At 45.4% G+C, this 19,456-nt stretch overlaps 1 protein-coding gene across 1 annotated transcript in view; it reads left to right on the forward strand.

The window, feature by feature from the left end:
* Positions 1-328: 328 nt before the first annotated feature.
* PITPNB (phosphatidylinositol transfer protein beta) overlaps positions 329-19,456 on the forward strand; it is a 64,022-nt gene continuing 44,894 nt past the window's right edge. Inside the window, exons 1-2 of the mRNA XM_068238743.1 lie at positions 329-412; positions 18,939-18,969. Coding sequence (XP_068094844.1) covers positions 393-412; positions 18,939-18,969 — 51 coding nt within the window. The 5' untranslated portion in view covers positions 329-392. The remainder of the gene's footprint in view (positions 413-18,938; positions 18,970-19,456) is intronic.

Below are 19,456 nucleotides of genomic sequence, written 5' to 3' on the forward strand. Positions count from 1 at the left end.
CTCTGGCCAATTTTTATCACAGCGCAGACTAATCAAAGAACTGTGAGGCGGAGAGGTCGTTGTCCCCCCGACACCCTGGCCCTGTCCTCCTCCGCCCGATGCACACAGACAGCCAATACTAGAAGAAAATCGCGAACACCGGGAAAACAAGCCTTCTATGAACAGAGTTCTTCTGACAGATATCAGCCTTCTGACGAATCAGCGCGCTGCGGGCGTGGCCTGCAGAATCTCTAGGCGGACACTGCGCTCAGGCTGTGCGGTACGGCCAATGAGCACACCGATAAGGCGTGGTTCTGTGCGTTGGGGGGCGTGTCTGAGCGTAGCGTCTGCTCTCCCGGAAAGCGTCGTGTGACGTCGGTGCCGCACAGGAGCTGCGGCGGAGGTTGCGGAGAATGGTGTTAATCAAGGAATTGTAAGTGTGGCCGCCGTACCGGGCAGCTGTTATGGTTGCCGCGCTGGCAGGAGCTCTGGCTCAGAGTGCTCCGGAGATGGGCTGTGCGACTTGTATGTGGATGAGAGGTCCGGCTGGAATGGAGGGCTCCGCTGCCCACTACAGAGCGTGTGACTCCCCGGCCTGAGAGGCAGTGTGTGAGCGGGTAGGCCGCTGGTGTGGCTGCGGGGGAGGGCGGCCGGATTTTCTGGCTCTGTCCCCCCGGGCAGTGAGGAGGACTGACATCACTGAGAACTGATTCACCTGAGCGGCGTCATCACCACTGTGCTAGCGAGGCCACTCTCTGCCCAGCCAGACGATATCCAGGTACAGGGAGGACAGCACAGCTAGTGTCCAGGTGTTTGCCTGCCCATCACAGCTAGTGTCCAGGTGTTTGCCTGCCCACCACAGCTAGTGTCCAGGTGTTTGCCTGCCCACCACAGCTAGTGTCCAGGTGTTTGCCTGCCCATCACAGCTAGTGTCCAGGTGTTTGCCTGCCCATCACAGCTAGTGTCCAGGTGTTTGCCTGCCCACCACAGCTAGTGTCCAGGTGTTTGCCTGCCCACCACAGCTAGTGTCCAGGTGTTTGCCTGCCCATCACAGCTAGTGTCCAGGTGTTTGCCTGCCCATCACAGCTAGTGTCCAGGTGTTTGCCTGCCCATCACAGCTAGTGTCCAGGTGTTTGCCTGCCCACCACAGCTAGTGTCCAGGTGTTTGCCTGCCCATCACAGCTAGTGTCCAGGTGTTTGCCTGCCCATCACAGCTAGTGTCCAGGTGTTTGCCTGCCCATCACAGCTAGTGTCCAGGTGTTTGCCTGCCCATCACAGCTAGTGTCCAGGTGTTTGCCTGCCCATCACAGCTAGTGTCCAGGTGTTTGCCTGCCCATCACAGCTAGTGTCCAGGTGTTTGCCTGCCCATCACAGCTAGTGTCCAGGTGTTTGCCTGCCCATCACAGCTAGTGTCCAGGTGTTTGCCTGCCCATCACAGCTAGTGTCCAGGTGTTTGCCTGCCCATCACAGCTAGTGTCCAGGTGTTTGCCTGCCCATCACAGCTAGTGTCCAGGTGTTTGCCTGCCCATCACAGCTAGTGTCCAGGTGTTTGCCTGCCCAGCGCGCCTAGTGTCCAGGTGTTTGCCTGCCCAGTGTGCCTAGTGTCCAGGTGTTTGCCTGCCCAGGGCGCCTAGTGTCCAGGTGTGCCCAGGGCGCCTAGTGTCCAGGTGTGCCCAGGGCGCCTAGTGTCCAGGTGTGCCCAGGGCGCCTAGTGTCCAGGTGTGCCCAGGGCGCCTAGTGTCCAGGTGTGCCCAGGGTGCCTAGGGTCCAGGTGTTTGCCTGATCAGCACAGCTAATGTCCAGATGTTTGCCTGTCCAGTACTGCCAGTATCCAGGTGTTTGCCTGCCCAACACAGCCAGTATCCAGGTGCTTGCCTGAACAGCACCGTTAATATCCAGGTGCTTGCCTGATCAGCGCCGCTAATATCCAGGTGCTTGCCTGATCAGCGCCGCTAATATCCAGGTGCTTGCCTGATCAGCGCCGCTAATATCCAGGTGCTTGCCTGATCAGCGCCGCTAATATCCAGGTGCTTGCCTGATCAGCGCCGCTAATATCCAGGTGCTTGCCTGATCAGCGCCGCTAATATCCAGGTGCTTGCCTGATCAGCGCCGCTAATATCCAGGTGCTTGCCTGATCAGCGCCGCTAATATCCAGGTGCTTGCCTGATCAGCGCCGCTAATATCCAGGTGCTTGCCTGATCAGCGCCGCTAATATCCAGGTGCTTGCCTGATCAGCGCCGCTAATATCCAGGTGCTTGCCCGACCAGCGCAGAGAGAAGCCAGCTTATATTCATGTGTTTGCCTGTCCAGCACAGCAAGAGCAGCTGGCTAATATCTAGGTGTTTGCCTGGCCAGCACAGAGAGAGTAGCTAGCTAATATCTAGGTTTTTGCCTGACCAGCGCAGCGAGTACTACGACGCGCAGTAAGTGTAAAAGGGGCTTCACTGGTACAGAAAGCAGTCTGTATCCTGGTGTGTGTGCCTGCCTTGCATGCAAAGCTACTGGCCTGTACCCAGTTGTGTGTTTATGTATCCAGTTGTGTGTCCAAGCCTGTACAGCTAGAGCAGAAGCCAGTATGCAGGTCTGTAGGAGGCCAGTCACTGCCTATGGCACACAAACCTGCAGTGTCAGTATATGTGATGTCAGAAGAAGCTGCAGTCTTATCAGGGTGGGTGATCAGGTGTGCCTTGCTTGCATTGCTTATACAATGCCTCTTCACACTACAGTTCACAATGCATGTAATTGCACATTTTACAGCTAAACTAAGCTGGGCAATTCAAAACTTGTCTTTTTAGCTTTTGAAGAGTAGTTAAGAATTAAGTATTTTAGTTGGTGCTGGGGTTTTATTGCTTTGAATGTGTATATCATAAGATTGTCTACGTTCCTGACACATACTGGTAATATTCAAGTATTCACACCTACTCTCTTTTTGAACTTGAAATGAGTTGGTTGGAGTTGCGCTTTCCTGTTGACATTTAATCTACAACAAATGTGTTTTATAGGAGACTGAACTAGAAATGTGCACAGGGTGAATCAGATTCTAGGAGCAAATAAATGGTTAACTGACAGCTTGCATCAGGCTCTCAATTAAGCTTTCATTCCAGGAATCTGATTATCCCTGTACAAAGTTCTGATTCATCCTCTATTTCAGCGATTGTAAAGATTAAAAAAACAAACTGGAAAGTTGGATTATACAATATGACCACTGGGGGCACTGACCCTCTCCTTTGGTCAAGGGCCACTAGCTAACGATTTGGAGCGTTTCCCCACATGCGGGCTGCATGGTGCAGGTTATCTTTTTAGTGGCATGCAGCCGAATACTAAGCCTTGTATGGCACAACTTGGCGATTTGGGTTGCGGCTATGCAGCGGAATGGGAGCCACAGACCAACAGGAAATGGCCATGGCTCCCAGTGTAAATAAGGTATTGAGCAAGGTAAATAAGGTATTTATCACTCCATTTAAAGTGATATTCCCCACTTTACTCTGGAATTATTGTCGCCTTGCTCGCTGGGCTGGGGCCTCGGTCCTTGCTTCGAACTAACTTTTTTTATTCTAACCCTATATCAACTTGGATAGTGGACATTGCACACCTGCTCGCTGGGTTTCGAGCTGGAAACTCGGATGCCAGGTTAGTGGTGCTGGCAGCCAGGTGCAGTGGACACCCCTTGTTCAACATCGTGTAACTCAGGAACGCACTGACATTGGGGACAGTGCAAATAAAAGCCAAGATTCTAGGCTTTCCAACACTACAGTGGTGGGAAAAACTATTTGCCCCTTCCTGATTTCTTATTCTTTTGCATGTTTGTCACACTTAAATGTTTCTGCTCATCAAAAACCGTTAACTATTAGTCAAAGATAACATAATTGAACACAAAATGCAGTTTTAAATGATGGTTTTTATTATTTAGTGGGAAAAAAAATTAAAAACTACATGGCCCTGTGTGAAAAAGAAATTGCCCCCTGAACCTAATAACTGGTTGGGCCACCCTTAGCAGCAATAACTGCAATCAAGCGTTTGCGATAACTTGCGAGTCTTTTACAGCGCTCTGGAGGAATTTTGGCCCACTCATCTTTGCAGAATTGTTGTAATTCAGCTTTATTTGAGAGTTTTCTAGCATGAACTGCCTTTTTAAGGTCATGCCACAACATCTCAATAGGATTCAGGTCAGGACTTTGACTAGGCCACTCCAAAGTCTTCATTTTGTTTTTCTTCAGCCATTCAGAGGTGGATTTGCTGGTGTGTTTTGGGTCATTGTCCTGCTGCAGCAGCACCCAAGATCGCTTCAGCTTGAGTTGACGAACAGATGGCCGGACATTCTCCTTCAGGATTTTTTGGTAGACAGTAGAATTCATGGTTCCATCTATCACAGCAAGCCTTACAGGTCCTGAAGCAGCAAAACAACCCCAGATCATCACACTACCACCACCATATTTTACTGTTGGTATGATGTTCTTTTGCTGAAATGCGGTGTTACTTCTACGCCAGATGTAACGGGACACGCACCTTCCAAAAAGTTTAACTTTTGTCTCGTCGGTCCACAAGGTATTTTCCCCAAAGTCTTGGCAGTCATTGAGATGTTTTTTTTAGCAAAATTGAGACGAGCCTTAATGTTCTTTTTGCTTAAAAGTGGTTTGCGCCTTGGATATCTTCCATGCAGGCTGTTTTTGCCCAGTCTCTCTTTCTTATGGTGGAGTCGTGAACATGAACACTGACCTTAATTGAGGCAAGTGAGGCCTGCAGTTCTTTAGATATTGTCCTAGGGTCTTTTGTGGCCTCTTGGATGAGTTTTCTCTGCGCTCTTGGGGTAATGTTGGTCGGCCGGCCACTCCTGGGAAGGTTCATCACTGTTCCATGTTTTTGCCATTTGTGGATAATGGCTCTCACTGTGGTTCGCTGGAGTCCCAAAGCTTTAGAAATGGCTTTATAACCTTTACCAGACTAATAGATCTCAATTACTTTTGTTCTCATTTGTTCCTGAATTTCTTTGGTTCTTGGCATGATGTCTAGCTTTTGAGGTGCTTTTGGTCTACTTCTGTGTCAGCTCCTATTTAAGTGATTTCTTGATTGAAACAGGTATGGTAGTAATCAGGCCTGGGGGTGACTACAGAAATTGAACTCAGGTGTGATAAACCACAGTTAAGTTATTTTTTAACAAGGGGGGCAATATGTAGATTTGGAGTTTTTTTTTCTCACTAAATATTAAAAACCATCATTTAAAACTGCATTTTGTGTTCAATCATGTTTTTTTTTGACTAATAGTTAACGGTTTTTGATGAGCAGAAACATTTTAAGTGTGACAAACATGCAAAAGAATAAGAAATCAGGAAGGGGGCAAATAGTTTTTCACATCACTGTATGTAAATGTCTAAAGGGGAGTAAATATCTTAAAGGACAACTGAAGTGAGAATTATATGGAGGCTGCTATATTTCCTTTTATACATTTATTAGGATGCAGTAGTGTCTGAATAATGCCAGAAACATGCAGGAAGCTAATCTTACAGATCTGACTATGTCAAATGCATAATCTGCTGTGCTGCATGCTTGTTCAGGGGTTATAGCTAAAAGTATTAGAGGCAGAGGATTAGTAGGCAACTGGTGTTGTTTAAAAGGAAATATATATGGCAGCCTCCATATCTCTCTCGCTTCAGTTGCCCTTTAAAGGGAACCTAAACTGAGGGGGATATGGATGTTTCCTTTTAAACAATACCAGTTGCCTGGCAGTCCTGCTGATCTCTTTGGTTGCAGTAGTGGCTGGATCACAGACCTGAAACAAGCATGCAGCTAATCCAGTCTTCAGTCAGAGCATCTGATCTGCATGCTTGTTGAGGGGCTGTGGCTGAAAGTATTAGAGACACAGAATCAGCAGGAGAGTCAGGTAACTGGTATTATTTTAAAAGAAAAAATCCATATCCTTCTCAGTTTAGGTTCCCTTTAAACAGGGGCCAGTCAAAGTTGGTAGACGTAAAAAAAAAAGTGAAGTTTACCTTTTGAAATACAGTTCATCCGGAAATTATTCAATGCACATCACTTTTTCCACATTTTTGTTCCAAAGTGGATTAAATTCATTTTTCCCTCAGAATTCTACATACAACGACTCATAATGACAAAGTGAAAAAGTTTATTCGAGGTTTTGGCACATTTATTAAAAAAAATAAAAGAAAGCTCATGTATTTTTAATATTCCAAGCCTTTGCCATGAAGCTCAAAATTGAGCTCAGGTGCATCCTGTTTCCCCTGATCATCCTTGTGATATTTCTGCATCTTAATTGGAGTCCACCTGTGGTAAATTCTGTTGACTGCATATGATTTGGAACGCCACTTGCCTGTCTATATAAGGTCTCACAGCTGACAGTTCGTATCAGAGCACAAACCAAGCATGAAGTCAAAGGAATTGTCTGCAGACCTCACAGACAGGGTTGTCTGAAGGCACAAATCTGGGGAAGGTTTCAGAAAAATGTCTGGTGCTTTGAAGGTCCCAAATGAGCACAATCCCCTCCATCATCCATAAGTGGAAGAAGTTCAAAACCACCTGGACTCTAAACTGAGTGATCAGGAAAGAAGGGCCTTAGGCCTGTTTCACATCTAACACGTGCAGGAGAACGGCCTGCGGCTGTCGTCGGGAATCTGCGGTGTGATGCTGAGTAGCGGCGGTAGTATCAATTAACCCGACGGAGAAACACCTATTCCCGACGATAAAATGCGCCCGGGTGCGTCGTACCGCAACTCATCAAAACGCAGCGTCTGGGGTGAAAAGTCTATGGACTTTCCTTTTACCTTGGTTAACGCAAAGTATAGACTTTGCTTTAAAACGCTGAAAAAGGGCTCTGGTCCCCTTAGTCAGGGAGGTGACCAACAACCAGATGGTTACTCTTTCAGAGGTCTTTTGTGGAGAGAGGAAAACCTTCCACAGGGATAACAATCTCTGCAGCAATCCACCAATCAGGCCTGTAGAGTGGCCAGATGGAAGCCACTCCTCAGTAAAAGGCATATGGGAGTAGGGTTGCCACGGTATAACGCTATGACGATATACCGCGGTTTAATTGTGCATGGTAATCATACCATGCACAATCTCGTTTTAGGGGGTGGGGGCGGGGATGCGACGCAGCGGCGAGTGCACGAACAGAGGTGGGGATACAAATACTCGCGGGCAGCCAGCTCCGTCCTGAACAATGTACTGGCTTCATTCTACTTCCTGTTCTTGCATCACATTTCCCTGAAACAGCGCCCCCTGGCCGCTATTACAAGATGATGCAAGAACAGGAAGTAGAATGAAGCCAGTATATCCTGAAGGAACAGGTTGCCAGCAAGTGAGTATTTATTCCTTCTGCTGCGTCCATTCTCCCTCCCCCTGGCTGTCTGTGCTGCGGCCACCTAATTCTGGCTACACCTATCTCTGGCTACCTATGATGAAGCCACCTACTACTGGCTACACCTATCCCTGGCTACCTATGCTGCGGCCACCTACTACTGGCTACACCTATCCCTTGCTACCTATGCTGCGAGCACCTACTACTGGCTACACCTATCCCTGGCTACCTATGCTGCGAGCACCTAATACTGGCTACACCTATCCCTGGCTACCTATGCTGCGAGCACCTACTGCTGGCTACACCTATCCCTGTCTACCTATGCTGCGAGCATCTACTACTGGCTACCTATGCTGAAGAAACAGACTCAGACTGACTGGGGCGACAATTCATCTTTCAGCAGGATGACGACCCTAAGCACACAGCCAAGATATCAAAGGAGTAGCTTCAGGACAACTCTTTGAAAGTCCTTGAGTGGCCAAGCCAGAGCCCAGACTTGAATCCAATTGAACATCTCTTGAGAGATCTTAATGAGGAACTGTAACTAAAAAAAATCCCCTAGGGGTACTCACCTTGGTAGGGGAAAGCCTCCAGATCCTATCAAGGATTCCCCCGTCCTCCTGTTTCCTACGGCAGCGGAGAAAATCCTCCCGGAAAGGTGGGGATGTAAATGTCTACCTCCCGGGCTCCAACGCAGGCGCAGTATCGGCTCTTCTGACGGAGATAGGCAAAAATAGCCGATCTCCGTCGGGCTGCTGTACTGCGCAGGCGCAAGTCTCCTGCGCAGTACAGCGGACCCGACAGAGATCAGCTATTTCCGCCTATCTCTGTCAGAAGAGCCGCAACATTGCCCCCGCTGGAGCCAGAAAAGGTAAATATTGCACAGCCCGATAATTGTCGCCTGTGGGTTCCGTGGGCTGCAGCAAGACCCCCGTGGGACACAGGATGACGTGGGAAGCCTCATTAGAATCCAGAGCCTTCCCCCTCCTGAGGTGAGTACCCCCAGGGGATGTTTTTGGTTTTTGTTTACAGAGTCTCTTTAAAATGGCTGTGCACCGACGCTTCCTGTACAACCTGATAGAGCTTGAGAGGTGCTGCAAAGAGGAATTGGCAAAACTGCTCAAGGATAGGTGTGCCAAGCTTGTGGCATCATATTCAAAAAAAGACTTGAGGCTGTAATTGCTGCCAAAGGTGCATCGAAAAAGTGTTGAGCAAAGTCTATGAATACTTATATACATGTGATTTCTCTCAAGTAAACTTTTTTCATGTTGTTATTATGGGGTGTTGTGTATAGCATTCTGAGGAAAAAAAATACATTTAATCCATTTTGGAATACAGCTGTAACATAACAAAATGTAGAAAAAGTGAAGCGCTGTAAATACTTTCCGGATGCACTGTAGATCAAAGCATTTAGACTTACCTGGGGCTGCCTTCAGCCCCCCACTGTTGGTTCCCTCACCGTCCTCATGGGCTTCTCCAATTTTGTACGCTGGTTGGCCAGGTCTCTTCCTACAGTCGCTTCAGTCGGCGTGTACTGCCGCACGCACTTCCACCGTTCGGTGTGTTCTGCAGCATCACAGTACTATTGTGGGCACCACCACAGATGCAAAATACAGGGTGACTGGAGGAAAAGACCAGGCTGGCCAGCTGACAGTGGCCCAGAAGGACGGCAAGGGCCTAAAGGGGGTTGGAGGAAGACCCAGGTAAGTATAAATGCTTTGTATATTTGCATCTCAAGTATCCTTTAGTCAGGGCTGTGGAGTTGGAGTCGGAGCAATTTTGGGTCCCCGGAGTTTGAGTCGGAGTTGTTGATTTCATAAACTGAGGAGTCGGATAATTTTGTACAAAATCCACAGCCTTGGTAAGTATTAGACTAAGGAGTCAGAGTCGAGGAGTCAGAGTTGGAGCCATTTTGGGTACCAGGAGTCGGTGGTTTCATAAACTGAGGAGTCTGAGTTGGAGTCGGAAGATTTTTGTACCGACTCCACAGCCCTGCCTTTAGGTACCTTATTTCCTTTTAAATAATGCCAATTGCCTGGTTTTCCTGCTGATCCTTTGTGTTGAAGGGTGTATTAGCACTTTATACGTTGCATTGCAGAATAATTGTATGTGTCAACTTTTTACTTATAGTATACAACTATGGTCCTGTTCACATCTTTGCATTGTAATGGACCGTGTTAGTGTAACTTAGCATGCGGATATAATGCGCTTAGTGTCCATTGCCGTTCACAAACAACACATGCGTTATAAAACACGCAGTGTGAATCTACTCGAAAACTTTAGAGTACCTCCAGCGTATTTGTACATACAATTTAATGTAAGAATGGCCTTCTTATATATTCCTGATTGTACCTTCTGCGATTGAGCGCATGAATAAATCACCCGTTTGCTGGAAAATGTCCATTGTATAGTGGAAAAAAACAACTTATGATGTAATGATTTGTATGTGTAGTACTGATAACATAGAACATTAGTAGCAAACAAAGTAGTCTCATATTGTAACTTTTAAATATATCTTTTTTTTGTTTTTGTTTTTTTATATTGCATGATTCTGTCATTTGCAATTAACCACATTCTGTGATTTTTATTTTTTGTTATACTATAAAACAAGAGGAGCAAATGACCCTTTCAACTTTCCTGCAGTAAAAATCTTATCTAAATCTGTCTCCGACTGTTTCTTTGATGTATAAGTGCTTCAGAAAACAGCAACCCAAGTTGGGTCAGAGAGCTCAGAGAAGCTCTTTTGCATAGATAACTGAAGTTTCTTAACTCTTCCGGTACTGGAAACAACGTTAGACTGTGCTACTAATGTTCTATTTCTTAGCTGTACTACATGTACAAATCCATATTCACAGTGGTCACTTGTGATGCAAAAATATTCTGCATGTCAACTCACTACCCATACAATTCCATGGACCTGTTCATAGTAACAAATTGGGTCTTTCGAACTCACTGCATGCAGGCTTTGTATTAAAGTCTATGGTCAGTCTCCATTGCAGTTCAGTCATATCACGTGAGTTATACAACTGGCCACTGTGAACCTAGATTAGACTCCAGCAGGCAAAGGCAAAATGAGTGAGGGTGGCCAGTTTCAGACTTTTTAGCAGCAAAAAACGCTGTGGTGGTTTTTCATTGGGGTCGGGGTTTAACACATTCCCATTTACTAGCAAATTCACCCAATCAGTCGCCAAAATTACATTCAGGCGCTAGAAGGATCCCATTACCTTCATTTAAAAATAATCAACCCCTACTTACAAACCACTTGAGTTGCACTGGTTTCAGAATTACAAAGCTGTCTCCATGTACAAAATATACAGTACTGTTTTTATTTTTTGTTGTTAAAAGTTACAGTATTGTATAAACTGTTATAGTTTACAACACTATAAAATTACATTGAAATCTCCCAAAATGTTTATACTATACATCCAGAGTTGTTTGAAAGTAAATTTATTGATGTTTCACTTTTAACACGGGGCTCAACTAACAATTTCAACTTACAATCTCCTGGAACAGAACCTGTTTGTAAATAGGGAACCGCCTAGTGGAGGTAGTCATTCAGCCATAGACCCTGAACTAGCATACAGACTGAAGTCTGACTACATGAGTCTCACGTTTGTTTCAGTTGTGTGATTCAGACGCTACTGACGCCTGATCAACATGCCAGGCAACTGGTCTTTAACTGGTTTTGGACCAATGGCTCTGGTCCCTTTAAGGACCAGAGCCTTTTTTTTCCCCCTGATCACTGTGATTGGCTACCACAGGTCAGAAGTCAATAAAAACGCCTCCTGACCAAGTTGCGGAGCTTGTCTATCTTCAGATAGCGGAGTCCAGTGCCTGTGGGCACGTGTTATTGCGTCTCAGGATTGGGCAGTGTTAAAACTATGCCACATCAGGCACCCTGTCCCGAATCGGTTAAAAGAAAACAAATATGGCAGCCTCAATCTGAACTTGAGTGCCTAACCCCAACCTATTCTCTTCAAATGATGCTTTACCTAACTCTCTAAACTCTAAGTAGCCTAAAGGCCCATATCAATGATTGACATCTGCAATGATTGTTTGGGGTGATTGTTTAGGAGCAATTGTTGTACAAACCTGCTGCAGTGCTTCATCTAAGCAGCTTGTTTTGTTCCATGGAGGAGAGAAAGGAGCAATGACAAGGAGGTGTCATTTGTGTTTGGTGTATTTTGGATTCAGCATATTAGCTAATTGACATCATGACACACATATATTGATGTTTCATTTTCACACACTATGATCTGACAGTTGTGTGGGATCAGAGACATTGAATATATGTATGTAGCTTCACAGTAACCTACCTCTAAACTCACCTAATGATTGGCATAACCCCCCCCCCCCCCCCCACCTCAGTTTATCAGGAAAGGTTTGGTTAGTACGTCATCATAGTAGACTTGTGGCAGAAATTGCTGTTTCTTTCTGCTTTTCACAGCTCCATGAAAAAATTACTAACCTTAAGTTTATAGAGTTTCCACTACATGCTAGCATTTTACGCGTGGGAATTCTTCTTAAACGAGAGAAAAAATGTTCATTTGCATTGATTTTGGCGTAATATGCATGAAAATGTCCATATTCCACATCGAAACCCATGCATAATTTGGATGCGTAATGAGGAAAAATGCAGCAGACATTCTAATTTCTTCTCACGCAGCACACCGCAGACAAAAATTTGATTTACATGGAAACTAGCCCACTGATGTCTTTCGTTTGAAAGAGTTACTGTCGGCATAAAATCAAAAATCAATTTTTTTATTATCTGATAAACAAGTAATAAAGACACTAACCAGGCAATCCAAAAGTTAAAAATCACTCTTACGTTCCTTCTCCATAAAAGATCATTCCCCAGTTTCCCTGGCTCTTATTTGGCACATCTGCTGCACAAAGGAAGTTGCAGGGCATGCTGGGTTTTCTTTTTCTTTTCTTCTTACATTCCCCTCAGACTTAACTAAAGCAGCCTGATTGGCTGAAGCCTATTTCCCTCCTTTTTTCCCCCTCCCACACCTCTGTTCCTCTCTGATTAGCCAATATTTCTCAATGCACTTTCTACTGCAGACCTGGGTGGGAGTGTCTGAAGACTGGGAGGGAGGCGGGCAATGATGCACAGACAGAGTAAGGGAGGAAATAATGTCAGGATTGTCTTCAAGATAGACAAAGATTAAATGGAATAGCCTAAAGATTTATTTATTTATTTATTTTTTAACTATAGAAAAATCACTAAAATCAAAACGTGGACAGTGCAATACATATGTTATGTAAGTAGAGCAAGTATTTACTTGTATATGTTGAAATTTGGAGCCTAAGGTCACATTCCCAGTGGGATGTTATGTTATAAAGCAGGGCTGTGGAGTCGGTACAAAAATCTTCCGACTCCAACTCCCGACTCCTCAGTTTCTGAAACCACGACTCCGACTCCAGGTACCCAGAATTGCTCAGACTCCAACTCCGACTCCTTAGTCTAATACTTAACAGGGCTGTAGATTTTGTACAAAAATCATGCGACTCCGACTCCCGACTCCTCAGTTTCTGAAACCACGACTCCGGGTGCCCAAAATTGCCCTGACTCCGATGCCTTGACTCCACAGCCCTGTTATAAAGTATAACGCAGCTTACTGCACTGTAATGCTAAACCTATGGGATGATCACAGTGCGACGTTCGCGCCGCATTGTAACGTGTAGCGTTATGGTAATACACTGCTTGCAGTGCGTTACCTCTAAACGCACGTTACCAGGTACAAGAAAGCCTACTTTTCGTTGCCTGTATGCTTTATTGTACCTACTGTATGCGACGGTTAATGTGCGTTTCCACTTTTTTGTGTTGCGTTGTAATTCTGTGTTGTGACTTTAACGTCGCATTACAACGCAACGTCCCACTGTGAATGCGACCTAAGGGATTTTCTCATGTATTTGTAGAGTTGTATACAGCCAATTTTACTAGTTTTCCTTTAGTGTATTTTCAGTATACTGAAGAGATGTCACCACCTTTACATTTGTTAGTTACAACCCAATGAATATGAGCATTGACAGATTTGTTGCTTGTAAATGTCTAACACTGTTAAAACATTAAGAAGAAAACTACATTCATGTTAACTGGTGACAGTTCTCCCGATGATGTATAATTTATTGGAGAAAAGAGTAATTGCCACACGCCTGGTAAAATGTGAGTAAATTAACTGGAAAGCTCCTTTAAAATTGTAATAAGGTTTCAGACTCCCATTTTGTGATCAGTTTTGTTTACCTCTGAGATGGTGACAAATATTGTCACTAATCTCGGGGGGGGAGGGGGGGGCTATAGTGCGGGAGTAGGGGGGCAGAGAGTGGCGGTGTGGGGATACAGAGGCATGTCATGAGGCAGAGAACACGCCTCTGTGTCCTATCTGCCTCCCCCTCCCCCCTACCTCAAATTGCCTCGTGTTCTCTTTAAACGGAACCAGAGGTGAGAGCCATATGGAGGCTGCCATATTTATGGCTGCAGTAGTGTCTGAATCACACGCAATGAAACTAATCTTGTCAGAACCATCTGATCTGCATGCTTGTTTAGGGTCTGTGGCCACAATTATTAGAAGCAGAGGTTTAGCAGAACAGCCAGGCAATGTGCATTGTTTTAAGGATACAACCAAGGACCTGTTAAAAAACAAAACCCATCTACTTACCGGGGGCTTCCTCCAGCCCCTTGCAGCCGTCCTGTGCCCTCGCCGCAGCTCCGCTGGCCTGCCCCACCCCCTTATGGTGACATTTTTATATGCCGGACTATCTCAGCTCCAAATCGACTGATCTGGGTTCTGCATACAGTAAAGACATTTCAGATTAAGTAGGTCCAAATCTTGGGCATGTAATGAAGGACGGTTGGTTGTGCCTGAGTATGTGCTCTGGTAAAGCCTCATACACTTGTAAGAGAACTATCACCCAGCATGGATGGGGCCTGAGTCTGTTCAGACTAACTTGTTCTGTTGCTATGGAGGGAACTGAATGAACATCACAACAGGTAGGCTGAGTCGGACACCAATGTCCTCAGTCTGCTCTTGACCAAGACTATCTGCCAGAGGCTCCATGGAAGATTGGGGACTGCTGTACATGTTCTAGATTTTCGGTAGAAAACCTTCCAGCATGTGTACAAGGTTTAAATGTTGTGAAATATAACAGCTCTATATACATGCATAATACAAATATGCTGTACCTTGCATAAGTGCAAAAAGGTAACAGAGCTATTTGTAGACACAGAATGGGCAGGCAAAATACAGCAGTGTTAGCTCTCGTTATCACTTTTTGGCACAGAACCATGTTCTTACTTTAAAAGAGTAGACTAGTTTCCAGGAATTTGTTCTAACTGTGTGACTTATCATTAATATCTTAGAAGCTTTTACCAGTGAAGTGTTGTCTGTTTTGAGCCAGTGTGTTTTATTTAGCTGTCCATAGCCTGAAAGGAAATATGAGTGTGTAACTGAAATAGTCTGGATTTTAACAGTTCTGCACATTTGCCCCTGAAAAATATTTTAGTAATACAGTGCCGAGTTTCAAATATAAAGCAGATCTTTTTCTATAAAAATGTTGAGTTGTGGTGTTTCCAACTGGAGAGGGAAACGTAGACGGTCAATACTCAAAATTGCTAAACCAACCAGGAGAATGGCCTTTACGTTAATGTGTTAAGTCATATGTCCGAGGGATTGAGGGATTAGTGCTTGCTAAAACACAAAGAATCAAGTTTAAATGGGCAATCATACTCTTCTCAAAAAAAAATAAAGGGAACACTTAAAGGGGTTCTGTGGTGGTCTGGAAAAACAAAAAGTGTCAGATATCCCGTCCCGCAGCATCACTGAAGAATCCTCTGTTCCCCGCCACGGGTCACTGTCCAATGATTCGTCTAACAAGGCAAATGTCACTGCGGCTGCACGGCTGCGTGCATTCTCACTCCCGTCTCCGGGCATACTGCGCCTGCGCAGTAAGCTCCCGGGAACACTAGCAGGAGCGAGGACGTGCACGGTTGCACAGCTGCAGTGACATTTGTCTAATTAGACGAATCATTAGACAGTGACCCGTGGCGGGGAATGGAGGATTCATAAGTGACTGCACAGGACAGGATATCTGCAGGGGGCCGTTAGAAGCCCCAGGTAAGTGACACTTTTCTTTTTTCCAGACCACCACAGAACCCCTTTTAAATGACACAATGAAACTCCAAGTCAATCACACTTCTGTGAAATGAAAACTGCCTATTTAGGCAGCAACACTGATTGAGGCCTCTTGCACACTGCACGCGATTCCGATTCAGATTCCGCTTTTTAATCAGTTTTTACATCCGATTCAGATTCCGATTTGCAGTGTTCAGGGAGCAAACTGCAAATCATAATCTGAATCGGATGTAAAAACTGATTAAAAAGCGGAATCTGAATCGGAATTGCGTGCAGTGTGCAAGAGGCCTGACACTCAATTTCACATGCTGTTGTGCAACAGCGGGAAATTTATAGCAAGACATCCCCTATAAAGGAGTGGTTCTGCAGGTGGTGACCACAGACCACTTCTCAGTTCTTATGCTTTCTGGCTGATGTTTTGGTCACTTTTGAATGATGATGGTGCTTTCACTCTAGTTCTAGCATGAGACGGAGTCTACAACCCACATTAGTGGCTCAGGTAGTGCAACTCGCCCAGAATGGCACATCAATGTGAGCTGTAACAAGGTTTGTTATGTCTGTCAGCGTAGTGTCCAGAGCATGGAGGTGCTACCAGGAGACAGGTCAGTATATCAGGAGATGTAGAGGAGGGCAACAACCCATCTGCAGGACCGCTACCTCCCCCCTTTGGGCATGGAGGCGCTACCAGGAGACAGGTCAATACATCAGGAGATGTAGAGGAGGGCAACAACCCAGCAGCAGGACCGCTACCTCCCTCCTTTGGGCATGGAGACGCTACCAGGAGACAGGTCAATACATCAGGAGATGTAGAGGAGGGCAATAACCCAGCAGCAGGACCACTACCTCCCCCTTTGGGCAAGGATGAGCATTGCCAGTACCATACAAAATGACCTCCAGCAGGCCACAAATGTGCATTTAACAAAAACAAATTAACCCTTTGCACACTCGCATGCAAATGTTGCAGCGCAGCTTAGTGTGGCAGCGCAAGTAACCTTTTCAAAGCAGGCACACTACTGCTGTAGAGTGCACCACTAACTTACTCGCGCTCCCCCCAAAATGAACAGCCACTCCAATTGTCCACTCTGGATCCTGTCAGGTCTGGTGACTTTGTAGGATGAGATCCCTGCACTTTGGTTGGCCCAATAGGCCTATTGGGCCAAAGTGCGGGGATCTCGTCCTACAATGTGAATCTACCCGCAAGTCAGCTAGCTAAATGTACAAGCTGTTAGTCGGTATTTCTCCTGTCTGGCTCTCTGAGAAATTGCTGATGTTGCTGAAACCCAAGAGAAGCTGAAGATGTATCTGGCACTTCTGCTGCCTGGCGGATCAACTGTGTACACATCACCATGGCAACAGGGACAGCCTTCTGCTGCGCATGCGCACTGTCCCAATTTGCAACATATTGTATGGCTCTCACGGAAATACATTTTTAAATATGTTGCGTTTATGACTCTCTCAGCCAAAAAGGTTCCTGTCCCCTGTGTTAGTACGTCTTATTGTGTTCCCTTTTATTTTTTAAGCAGTGTATAACACTTGCTCGGTGCTTACTACACAGTATTTTAATTGAATAGGTGTTAGATTTGTTTAGAGGTTCCCTTGATCAGCGTTTGATTGTTTTATTAATCAAACATTGATCAGGAACCCTTGCATACTTTCCTACCATCAGACTCACTTATGCTAATATGGCGAAGAGGAGGAGGCTGGCATTGCATCCAACAGTGTTTTATTGGCCAAGTGTGCACTTATGACACCAGGTGTGCAATCCAGCATATACATTTGGCAAGAGGGTGCCAGGGCAGCAAGATTCACCAGAAAGCACAAACCACTTTTTTTGTAGGAAAGGAGGGTTGCAAGCACATAGAAGAGTGAATCAGAACATGCAATGTGTATTGAGCCTTTTTTTTTAATTATTATTTTTTTTTTAGGGTGTATGAAAACAGTACAGCTTTGGGATCAAATGTAGATTTGGCATACTATGGATAGTAAAAAAAAAAAAAGTTTTAACCAGCTGAGCGGTCTGGACGAGCTCAGCTCGTCCAGTACCGCCGGAGCCTGCCGCTCAGGCCCTGCTGGGCCGATTTGGCTCAAATAAAAAGCAGCACACGCAGCCGGCACTTTGTCAGCCGCGTGTGCTGCCTGATCGCCGCTGCAGTGCGGCGATCCGCCGCATGCAGCGGCAAAAGAGGGTCCCCCCAGCCGCCTGAGCCCAGCGTAGCCGGAACAAAAAGTTCCGGCCAGCGCTAAGGGCTGGATCGGAGGCGGCTGACGTCAGGACGTCCATGACGTCACTCCGCTCGTCGCCATGGCGACGAGGTAAGCGAAACAAGGAAGGCTGCTCATTGCGGCCTTCCTTGTTTATTCTGGGCGCCGGAGGCGATCGGAAGATCGCCTCCGGAGCGCCCTCTAGTGGGCTTTCATGCAGCCAACTTTCAGTTGGCTGCATGAAATAGTTTTTTTTTTTTTTTATTAAAAAAAAACTCTCCCGCAGCCTCCCTGGCGATCTTAATAGAACGCCAGGGTGGTTAAGCATGCTTGTGGAGTCTGAGAGCCGGTAGCACTTTTTGGGTGATTGAACTTGGAGTCTGAATCAGCAGAAATTTTCAGACTCCGGCTTCTGTTGTATTTAAATTGTAATTTAAAAATAAAGTTTATATGTGTTATGGCCAGAACCCGAAGAATGGCCAGTTCGGGTTCTGGCCAGGCAAAGCTAGAAGTGGCTGTCTCACTGCGGCCAATGTGAGAAATTAATGCAAGATTTCCGGATTCCTGACGGCAATGTGACAAAGCCAGCCGCTCGTCTCTGGCTCCTCCCGCTGCCCCCTCCTATTTAGGCGTGGCCCCCAGAGTCGTTCGTAACAATAACCATTACAATCTGTGGTGCAGTGTCTGGGTTCCTGAGTACAATGCGTTGAAGGTTGTGGATGGGCACACCATCACTTTTCAGTCGGGTGCTTGATATTATGGTATAGGCGTACCAAAGTGAAAAGTCTATCTTCAAGTAATCAGCACACCGTGGTTGTAGGAAATTCACGTTCTTTTATTGAGCTATCATATCCACAAATAGCCGACAATTGTTTCGGGGGCCTTGCAGGGTCCCCCTTTCTCAAGGCGTGTGGTTACCACACACCTTGAGAAAGGGGGACCCTGCGAGGCCCCCGAAACAATTGTTGGCTATTTGTGGATATGATAGCTCAATAAAAGCGTGAATTTCCTATGAACACAGTGTGCTGATTACTTGAAGATGGGTTCCTGAGTAGGTATTTTGTGACCTCATGAGCCTACACATATAAAAAAATTGTTAACCATATTATTGTAATACTTTAATATTCTCTGAATAAGTTTTCACAAAGGATGTTTACAGCAAGCACATGTTTAAGTTATGGTAGAAGTGTATGTCTGCAGTATTTCGCATAGAAATCAAGGTTCTTCATTTGAAGCAATGCTGATCTTGCAACTGATATTAAATGCAAATAGTATCCTGCTGATACTAATTTTTTTTTTTTCACTTTCAGCCGTGTAGTTTTGCCGTGCTCCGTAGAAGAGGTATGTTTTGTTTCTGTTTTTTCTGTTTTTTTTTTACCCCTGAGATGAAATTGTTTGCACTGTCTTTTCATGGTTTTCCATAGCTCCTTGAATCTCTCAGGGAACTGAGACTATCAGTGCTGTGTTCTCTTGAGCCTGTTGTCCATTGATAATTGTTGTGAATATTCTTGGCCCGTAGCATACAGTATTTTTTCACACTGATACTCTGAGCTCCATGGTGCTACCTAAAATAATGGTCAGTGCAACAATGTACATAGAATACTCTCCCAATATAGGATCAAATAGTTGTAATATACATCATAAACGGCACATGAAAACATTTGTTAGCAACATATTCTATATAAGATTTTAAATAGATTTTAATCATTAAAGTGGACCTAAACTCTTGCCCAGGACAGAAGGATAACAGAAATGCACCCTGTATGTATTTAGAGTCTAGCCTGTCTAATGTCCCCTCATCTGTCACTTATCACTAGTTGTAATTTGA

This window comes from Hyperolius riggenbachi, chromosome 1 (assembly GCF_040937935.1).
Source record: "Hyperolius riggenbachi isolate aHypRig1 chromosome 1, aHypRig1.pri, whole genome shotgun sequence".
Classification (NCBI taxonomy): Eukaryota; Metazoa; Chordata; class Amphibia; order Anura; family Hyperoliidae; genus Hyperolius; species Hyperolius riggenbachi.